A 10,742-nucleotide genomic window follows, 5' to 3' on the forward strand; every position below is an offset into this window, starting at 1 on the left:
TGATTGGTTGAAGCCATCTGGTTTCTACACTGATTGATGTGTAATGTGTATTTCGACCACTAGGTGGCACAAAGAGGTTTTAATGAGGTCAACAGGTCAAAGTTCAGCAGAGTGAAGTTTCAGGTCCAGCAAACCCAAAATGTGACGATGTGACGTCAGCATGAAGTCTGACTGCAGCTTTGACTGTTTTCCTTCTACTTTTCACTTTATTGATCAAATGAAAGAAACAACAATCAGAAGACTTTACTTTCATTGGACATTTCCTTCAGTGGTGCAACACAAACATAAACACATAACAGACAGTATAAAAATATATAAAAAACATAATCATACAGTCATCATATAAACAAGTCAGTGTAGATGCTGCAGTCTGTATTAAACTTATTTAAAGGTTAATGATTTAAAAGAGTCTATTGCTGTTCAGCTCCTTGATGCACAACGATAGAAGCTGATCGGGAGGCGCTCCTGTAGCGCCTCCCAGAGGGCAGTAGTGATGAGGAGTCTTTTATGATGTTAGTGGCCCGTCGTAAGCAGGCGGGGAGTTCCGGTCCTCTGAAATGAGGCCAACGCGGAAGTAACTTAAAACTGCATTCTATCAAAAGGCCACCAGGGGGCGACCGTTTTGGTGTCAAAAGGACTTCCGTCTCTATACAAGTCAATGGAGAATTCACCAACTTCTCACTTGATTTCTAACCTCAGTAAACGTTTTCAAAATGTGTTTATGGTCTCAATCGCTAGTTTAAAGCCTTCTTCAATGCAGTATGATGTTCATTTGGGACATTTTGGCCTCCCTGATTTTATATGTGATGATAAAGCAGGGTATGCATTAGGGCGTGGCTACGTGGTGATTGACAGGTTGATTGGTTCACAGGTTCAGGAGGGCGCCTCATGCTCCTCCTGATGCCCATATAAGTAGAATCCATGTTTTTATTTTACCCAGCATGCACCTGAAATGTTCAAGATGTTACGTCCATTTGATATACAGTCTATGGTTGTAAGCAACGGGACCTGTAGATGTCTTCAAGGGAGGGGAGGTGTGTGTTGGTGATGGTAAGGGTTAAACCACACCAAGATGCCATAGCTGAGGATGCTTTCAACAGAACATCTGTAGGACAGCAGCAGCTCCTGAGAGAACCAATCAGCTGTGATGTTTCTATCATCTGAACTTTAACTGACATCATCTCGCTGTGTTTCTTCTTCTGTGGTGCTTTAATCACGCTGACTGTTTATCTTCTCATATTCACACAGAGATGCTTTAACTCATTTGGATGAAAGCTGCTCTGCTTCCTTTCAGTAAGCATCACATCATGTTTCTTTATTCAGTATCAGTGTTGGCTCTTTGCTGCAGATGTGGGTTTAAAGCACCGACCCACAGACTGCTGGGAGGCTTTAATGAGAACAAACTCAACTAGGAGCTAAAAGAGGTTTAAAAGGATTATTTGATCTTTACTGATATGATAAAGTTTAATAAATACTTTGCTGTAGTGAGATGAAGATGATGTAACCTGCAGCTCATTAATGAAATCCCTCAGGTCAAAGGTCATTATCATGTTCGTCCCTGAAGCTTCACAGCGAGGACCAGAGAGACCAATCACACCTCAGCACTGGTTTCACTGGTCCACAGAGAGACACACACACACACGCACACACGCACACACGCACACACGCACACACACACACACACACACACACACACACACACACATACACACACACACACACACACACACACGCACACACGCACACACACACACACACACACGCACACACGCACACACGCACACACACACACACACACACACACACACACACACACACACACACATACACACACACACACACACACATACACACACACACACACACACGTTCAGCCTGTCTTAGTTCTCCTGTCTCTCCATTCATCTATATCCATTAACATTCAGTCCTCTCTCTGTGATTTGGCGCTATACAAATAAAGATTGATTGATTGATTGATTGATTGATTGATTGATTGATTGATTGATTGATTGATTGATTGATGGTTCTCACCTGAACCTGAAATAAAGACACTCTTCTTCAACTTTGTTCCACCTGCTGGACACATTTTCCACTTTTAGTCGGTTCCGGTTTTATAAGCTTCCAACAACTTAGATTTTAAAGCTTCACATAACAAACTGCAGTTGTTTTAATGTTTTTATTCTTATTGGATGATTCATTCAGCATTATATGTTTTTAACTTCTTTAAAATATTTGATTACATCTTTGATTTACTGCCATTTTAACCGTTTACAAACTGTTCATATTTATTTTATTAATAAATGTTTGACTCACAATCACTGTTTTATGATCCAGAAGAACGTTTTATATAACATGAAGAATACAACATGTTTAAATGCTTTAATACACACAGGCCAAACTGTTACATTTGCATTTTTAAACATGTTAAAAATGATGCATGTTATTTCCATTGTTATATCATGTGGGTCATGTTAGGAAGAAAGAACCTGACCGTGAACAGAATGTAAAGGTTTTTATTTTTATTACATTTAATGTACATTCAGGCTTTTAAAAGGAGTTTCTAAATCTTAATGAATGAGCTCACATCTACAGGAGTAGCAGCGTGTTGTAATGATGACCTCATCCTGCATTCAGGTCTCACACAGTTAATCTGAGTTAATCTCTTTATGAAACCACTGAAAGGAAACACCAGGAAGGAAAACAGAGCTGTGTGGAGCCGGAGGTTAACGTCAGTATCACGTGACACATAATGTGCTGCTAGAGGAGCTGACTGCATTCACACATTACATCTGTTCACTTTGTCCCACATGGAGGAAGAAAGGAAAATGGTTGTTTAACTGTTGAATAAAGAAGTATTTGTGTTCCTGCTGTCTGATAGAAAGATAATATAACACATAGTGCTGCTTTACAGAGCTGGAGTTTCACTTAACTACAACTCACTTCTGTCAAGTTCATCTTATTATATTTACAGGCTTTTTATCATCATCAGCAGATATTATTTATAAAGCACAACACATTTAAATCAAAGCAGCACATGTCTGGAATTACAGTAATTTACATTTAAGCAAACAACATTTTTTCACATGTGATTCGTATATTAGACACGTTCAGTCCGTACAGCACCGGGTTGAGGAGCGGCTGACATGTGAGCCAGTACACTGATAAAAAGATTCTCAGCATGTTGGGTAGTCCGCTCATATTAAACCTGCTCTGTAATATTTCAAAGAAAGCTCCAAAAGAGAAGTTGAGCAGGGAGACGAGGTGAGGCGTGCAGGTGCTGACGGCTTTCTGTCGGCTCTGTTTACAACCTGAGAAACAAACTCTGAGGATCTTCATGTAAGAGAAAAGGATCAGAGTCACAGGACATGAAATTGCGAGAGTTGTGCCAATAAGTCCATAAATGTTATTGACTGTTATGTTTGCACAGGACTGTCTGACTATATAATAGTTATCACAGTAAACTTTGTTAATGATGTTTCCACAGAGCTGCAGAGGAGCACTCAGAGCTGCTGGAACTAAACATAAAACAGAAGAAAAACACCACGACACAGTGATGAGTACTGTTATCTTATGAGTAGTCATCCGTGTGTTATACTGCAGAGGATAACAGATAGCTAGATACCTGTCATAAGACATGATGGCTAAGCTGAAAAATTCTTCAGTGGCATAAGAGTACAAACAGAAGATCTGCAGGAAGCAAAAAGCTTTAGAAACAGTGTGAATGTCAGAGAGGACCTGAAGCAGAAGGAATGGAAACAACCCTGTACTACCATACAGTTCATTTACAAACAGGCTGCACAGGAAAAGGTACATAGGTTCATGTAAGCTTCTGTTCATGCAGATAACCACAATGAGAAACACATTGGAACCAACTATCAACATGTATAAAACCATAATAATCACAAAGTATAAATATCTAAAAGCTCCAGTGTCAAAGTAAGCAGTGAGTATGAAATATGAAACCTGAGTGGAGTTCATCATTGACACAAGGCAACGACACCAAAAAGAAAACCAAGAAAACAATTATCACAGACGTCCCAAACTTGTCTTTCCCTTCATGAAAGTAAATATAATTGTTGAGTATGAAATAACAAAAGAACAACACGTTCATGACTTCCTACCATCAACCTGCTGCACTCAGACTGTGAGTCTGTTCAGACTGAGCTGAAACTCTGCGTCTGCTGCTTTTAACCTTTAAGCTCACAGCAGCAGACTGACCTCATCATCCCAAGACACAATCACTGATGTATGATTGATGTGAGGAAGAACCAACCTCCCCCTGCTCTGAAAAAAACACATTTTCTTTCTTTACTTAAAAAGGATATGTAGCATTTTCATCTCTGCCAGGTGTAACTGATTCATCTTGTTTTATTGATAGATGTAACTGAGTACCATCTGCATATCAATATGACCTTAAACAAGCACACACTATACTACTAAAAGTAATCACTCACCCATCCAAATAATTGAAATCAGGTGTTCCAATCACTTCCATGGCCACAGGTGTATAAATCAAGCAGCAAGGCATGCAGACTGTTTCTACAAACATTAGTGAAAGAATGGGTCGCTCTCAGGAGCTCAGTGAATTCCAGCGTGGTTCTGTGATAGGAAGCCACCTGTGCAACCAGTCCAGTCTGGAAACTTCCTCGCTCCTAAATATTCCAGAGTCAAATGTTAGTGGTTTTATAACAAAGTTGAAGCGATTGGGAACGACAGCAACTCAGCCAGGAAGTGGTAGACGGATGCTGAGGCGCATAATGAGAAGACATCGCCAACTTCTGCAGAGTCAATCGCTACAGACCTCCAAACCTCATGTGGCATCAGATGAGCTCAGGAACAGTGCGTAGAGAGCTTCATGGGTTTCATGGCTGAGCAGCTGCATCCAAGCCAAACATCACCAAGTGCAAAGCGTTGGATGCAGCAGTGTAAAGCTCGCTGCCACTGGACTCTAGAGCAGTGGAGACGCTTCTCTGGAGGGACGAATCGCGTTTCACCATCTGGCGATCTGATGGACGAGTCTGGGTTCGGCGGTTGCCAGGACAACGGTACTTGTCTGACTGCATTGTGTGTAGTTTGGTGGAGGGGGGATTATGGTGTGGGCTTGTTCTTCAGGAGCTGGGCTTGGCCCCTTAGTTCCAGTGAAAGGAACTCTGAATGCTCCATGCTGGGTGGGAACAGTTTTGGGATGGCCCCTTCCTGTTCCAACATGAGCAAGGTCCATAAAGACATGGATGAGAGAGTTTGGTGTGGATGAACTTGACTGGCCTGCACAGAGTCCTGACCTCAACCCGATAGAACAGCTTTGGGATGAATTAGAGCGGAGACTGAGAGCCAGGCCTTCTCCTAAACCTAACCCATAATATAATAAAGGAAGCATATATAAGTTGAATAGTTAGATGTACTGCTGATTAAAAGAAGGTGACAACAATACTGTTGAAAACATCTTTTCATTCATGATATTCAGTTATTTAATCAGGCAAATGAAAAGTCAGTGGAACATTCAGAAACTAAGTTATTAAACATTAAAGCTCAGTGAAAGTCTTTAAATAGTTTGTTACTTTGGCTCCATCTGGTGGTGGAATGAATAATGACAGGATGTTAGACAGCAGTGCAGACCTGTGTGATGTGCAGCTGGTTGTAATGAATGAGCATGTTGTTGTGTTTGTGTGAAGGTGTTTCTCTGCTATGGATCAGTGTGAGGACAGAGAGGAGGGAGTCCCTCCCTCTAAAAGCTCTCTGTGTGGGGAACATGACAGCCAGACCAAAGCTCAGAGGTGAGATGAGGATCTCTAACTGTCCATCACTGTTCTCCACTCACATCACTCCACCATCATTATTCACACTCACTGTCACATCTGACACTCAACTACTGAATAATAAGTCACAATAACTCAGAATGAACTACTAACTTTGTGAGTTAACAAAGAGCTCAACCACTGATTAGTCAACTAATCAACTAAGATGAGACAGCATCTTTCATCAGATGACATTTTGATGAACAGGAGAACGTTTCTCATCCACTGTCTTCTTACTGATTTTCATTCTGCTTCTAAAACTTCAGCTGCTGAAAGTCTGCTCCACATTCATCTTTTTAAACTCTTTGATTTAGCACACCACAGCATAGGAGAGGACACTGGCCATGACAGACTGGTAAAACATCAAGAGGACTTTGCTACAGATGTTAAAGGACTCCAGCCTCCTGAGGAAATAGAGCCTGTAAACTGCATCTGTGTTTGCTGACCAGTCCAGTTTATTATCCACATAGTGACACCATGACTGAGTTTAGTAGGTGTAATGTTTATGAGATTTCTCATCTGGTCTAGCACGTGTTCCGCTGCAGAATGATCCGTCTGGATGTATCGAAATTCGGCAACGCTTGATTTGACGTGAATCAATGAATGGTAAATGGACTGTACTTATATAGCGCCTTTCTAGTCTTTTCGACCACTCAAAGCGCTTTACACTACAACTCATTCACCCATTCACACACATTCATACACTGATGGCAGGGGTACCACGCAGGGTGGCAACCTGCACATCAGGACTAAGGACAGCTAACCATTCGTACACCGTTGGCATAGCAACGGGAGCAATTAGGGGTTAAGTGTCTTGCCCAAGGACACATCGACATGTGGACTGGAGGAGCCGGGAATCGAACCGCCAATCTTCCAATTGGAGGACGACGTAATTCGGTCGGTACAATTAAAAGTTGCCTACCGACCTCGGTACCCAACCCTAACCATGAATGTCTAAAGTAGATTAATAAAGGTTTGAGCTGCTGTCAGATTGAAGGTGATGAGGATTCATCATGTCGTCATCACAATGTCATCAACACGATGACATCAACACGTCAACACGATGTCGCCATAACGATGTCGTTAACACGAGTGTTGACTCACTTCTCTCTGTGGAGCCTTGATCCTTCTCCATGGGGGCTCATGGTCTTTGTAGTTAATGGTGTTCATCTTGTAGCATCTCTAGGATCACTGTAGCAGCTGATTGGTCAGTTATGGTCCTAGTAGTGATATCAATCAATCAATCAATCAATCTTTATTTGTGTAGCGCTAAATCACAACAAAGTCATCTCAAGGCACTTTACACATAGAGCAGGTCTAAACCGAACTCTTGTCTAAAGTAGATTAGTAAAGGTTTGAGCTGCTGTCAGATTGAAGGTGATGAGGATTCATCCTCTGGGACCATGAACATCTGTACTAAACTTCATAGCATGTTGTCCAATAATATTTGTAGATATTTCCCTGAAGCTCAGACACTTTTTGCATGTTCAACAGTAGGTGTGCCATAAAGTTTTCTCTGTCATAATGACGTCTCACTGCTGCTGCGTGAGTCCATGAAAAGTTTAAAAGTGGTTGCAGCAGAGTTTCAGCTCAGTAGGACTCAGTGTGACTGCAGCAGGTGAATGTTGGGAATAAGTCATGTCTAACCTCAGCGTTTCACTCTGAAAAGGAAATGTTACATGTGGGGTTGTTTGTTCAATCTGTTTCCATGATAATGAACCTGTTTAGTATTACTGCACTGGCTTATGTTTACATGTGTGCAATGTTTAAGTTGCACATTTTGCCCACCCAGTTTAAACTATGTGAATTTCTACATGTCTATAACAAAACAGTGACCTGATTGTTGCTTTGAACAAAGCAGAACTGTTGTAAACTAAACAGGATCATGATGAACTCCACACAGCTTTCATATTTTACACTTGCTGCCTATTTTGACACCGGAGCTTTAAAATATTTCTATTTCATGGTTATTTTCTTATTGTATATTTTCATTGTTAGTGCCAATGTGTTTCTCATTGTGGTTATCTGCATGAACAGAAGCTTACATGAACCTATGTACCTTTTCCTGTGCAGCCTGTTTGTAAATGAACTGTATGGTAGTACAGGGTTGTTTCCATTCCTTCTGCTTCAGGTCCTCTCTGACATTCACACTGTTTCTAAAGCTTTTTGCTTCCTGCAGCTTTTTTGTGCACACTCTTATGGAGCTGTTGAATATTTGAACTTAGCCATCATGTCTTATGACAGGTATCTTGCTATCTGTTATCCTCTGCAATATAACACACGTATGACATCTAAAAAGATTGGCACACTTATTGCTGTAACATGGATATTCCCTTGTTTTGCAATGGTTGTTTCATTATGTTTGACTACTTCTCTGCAGCTCTGTGGGAACATAATTGATAAAGTTTTCTGTGCTACTCACTCTGTTGTAAAGCTGGCGTGCTCTGACACCAGTGGAATTAATATATATGGACTTATTGCATCTTTTGGCACAATCTTTGTAGCATTAACTGTAATTCTTTACACTTACTTGCACATTCTTAGAGTTTGTTTCTCTGGTAGTAAACAGACCAGACAGAAAGCTGTCAGTACCTGCACACCTCACCTCGCCTCTCTGCTTAACTTCTCTGTTGGTGCAAGCTTTGAATTACTGCAGAGCAGGTTTGATATGAGCAGACTACCAAATATACTTAGAATATTTTTATCATTATATTTTCTTACATGCCCACCGCTGTTCAACCCTGTAATGTACGGCCTGAAAATGTCCAAAATAAGGACTTTAAGTAAAAGTCTTCTATCAAATGTTGGCTATTAATGTTCTAACTCTTATTGGCTTTAATCAAACCTTTGTAGTATTCTAATGTAGAACTGTGTATTCTGCTTTAATGTTACTAATGAAGTGCAGCACATTAACTCATAATCTACTTTTCAACTAATTTGTTTGTGTAAATATAAGATAAGACTTTATTGTCCTGGAGGTAATCTGCTTTGCAAACACAATGTAAAATACAGAAACATAATATCCCAAACATTACTGATAGTACTATTATACCTATTTATATTTTATCATGCTGTACCTATTTCATCCAATGATAGATACTCATCTTTACCTGCATATGACTTCTGATTTGTACTATCAGACTCATTATTTCTTCACATATAGCTGCACTGATATTTGCACAATATACAGATCATATATATGGCCTGAGGTATTATAATGTGTATAGTGCGCATTGATTGTGAATGTTGTTTATTTCAGTATAAGCAAGTTTCAATCTGTAACATTTGATTTTCTTTCAATAAAGATCAACAGAGATGTTTTCTTCTCTCAGTTGGAAAAAGTAAACAGTTTAAACACAATTTACAAAGTCAGATAAAAAGAATAAGATGTAAACCATCCACAGCTCACACTGCACTACTCTGCTGTCTCATCTATTGTCCAATATGCTACATATAAATTAACTACATACTACATTTGGCATAGATAAATCGATCCTGCCCCCTCTATCCTCATAAAATCCTCATAAAAATGTGTTTGCCATCTCTCTCAACCACCAATCATACATGGGTACAGAGTCCATTTTCCACACTCAACATTACCTTTTCTGTTGGGGTTCATATATATATATTTACAGGTATACCTATATACAGTACGGTGCAAAAGTCAACAGTCTCATGCCACTTGATTTGTTGACTATAATGACCGTATATAATTATTTCTCAGTCTCTTTATTAGAAAACAACCACAAAATACAGGAAATGTGTATGAATTATTAAAAAACAGAAAAAAATCAGAATAAACAGCTTCTAAAGGCTAAGGTGGCAAATATTTAGTGTGACCTCCCCTTACGCTGTAGCAATAGCAGGAACCTGGCTCTCTTAAACCTAAATGTATGGGAACCTAATTAATATCATCGCTAACACCTGTATTTGTCCTGCTATTTCATGTCAATGACTGCTGGGAGAAAGGTCAGTTACACCAGGTTAGTGCAAACCTTGCTTGAGCTTTACATTGTTTAACTCATTGGAGGCTTATTCATATGCATAAGACCAACTTCCAATCACATCATTCTATTCAAAATGCCAAACATCACAGAATTTGACAGACATAAAATCATAATTTTGCATCAGCAAGGCCACTCTCAAAGGGGAATCAGCAAGCAAACTGGATACTCAAGATGTGGTATTCAACCTGTCTTAAAGACTTTTGGAGAATCAGGAGAGCTCAAGGACAAAAAAAAGGACTTGAAGGCCAAGAAAACTTTCAAAATCTGAGGAGAAGTTACTCAGTTTTCTTCTTATAGACCAAAAGAAGTCCATCAAGGACCTGGCTCAGCATCTGGCAGCTTCACCGGGATGCCAAGTTATCGTCAACACGATAACACGATGTCGTCAACACGATAACACAATGTCGTCAACACAATGTCGTAAACACGTCATCAACACGATGTAGTCATCTCGATGTCGTAAACACGTCATCAACACGATGTCGTCATCTCGATGTCGTCAACACGATGTCGTCATCTCGATGTCGTCAACACGATGTCATCAACACAATGTCGTCAACTCGATCAACACATCAACACGATTTCGCCATCACGATGTCGCCATCACGATGTCGCCAACACAATGTCATCAACATGATAACATCAACACGTCAACACGATGTCATCAACTCGATCAACAAGTCAACACGAAGTCATCAACACGATGTCATCAACACGATGACATCAACACGATGTCGTCAACACGAAGTCATCAACTCGATCAACACGATGTCATCAACACGTCAACACGATGTCATCAACTCGATTAACACGTCAACACAATGTCGTCAAAATGATGACATCAACACGTCAACACTATGTCATCAACTCGATCAACACGTCAGCACGATGTCGTCAACAGGATGTCATCAACACGATGACATTCACACAATGTCGTCAA

General features: G+C 40.2%; 2 protein-coding genes across 2 annotated transcripts; one reads left to right on the forward strand and one right to left on the reverse strand.

Moving 5' to 3' along the window:
- Window positions 1-3,060: 3,060 nt before the first annotated feature.
- LOC133981103 (olfactory receptor 52D1-like) lies at window positions 3,061-3,984 on the reverse strand. The gene has a single exon (XM_062419989.1). It carries the CDS (start codon window positions 3,979-3,981, stop codon window positions 3,061-3,063), a length of 921 nt encoding a protein of 306 aa, XP_062275973.1. The 5' UTR covers window positions 3,982-3,984.
- Window positions 3,985-7,680: 3,696 nt separating this feature from the next.
- On the forward strand, window positions 7,681-8,610 carry LOC133980032 (olfactory receptor 4B13-like). The gene has a single exon (XM_062418596.1). The coding sequence runs from the start codon at window positions 7,681-7,683 to the stop codon at window positions 8,608-8,610; it is 930 nt and encodes a 309-aa protein (XP_062274580.1).
- Window positions 8,611-10,742: the final 2,132 nt, after the last annotated feature.

Source organism: Scomber scombrus, chromosome 5 (genome assembly GCF_963691925.1).
Source record: "Scomber scombrus chromosome 5, fScoSco1.1, whole genome shotgun sequence".
NCBI classification, from domain to species: domain Eukaryota; kingdom Metazoa; phylum Chordata; class Actinopteri; order Scombriformes; family Scombridae; genus Scomber; species Scomber scombrus.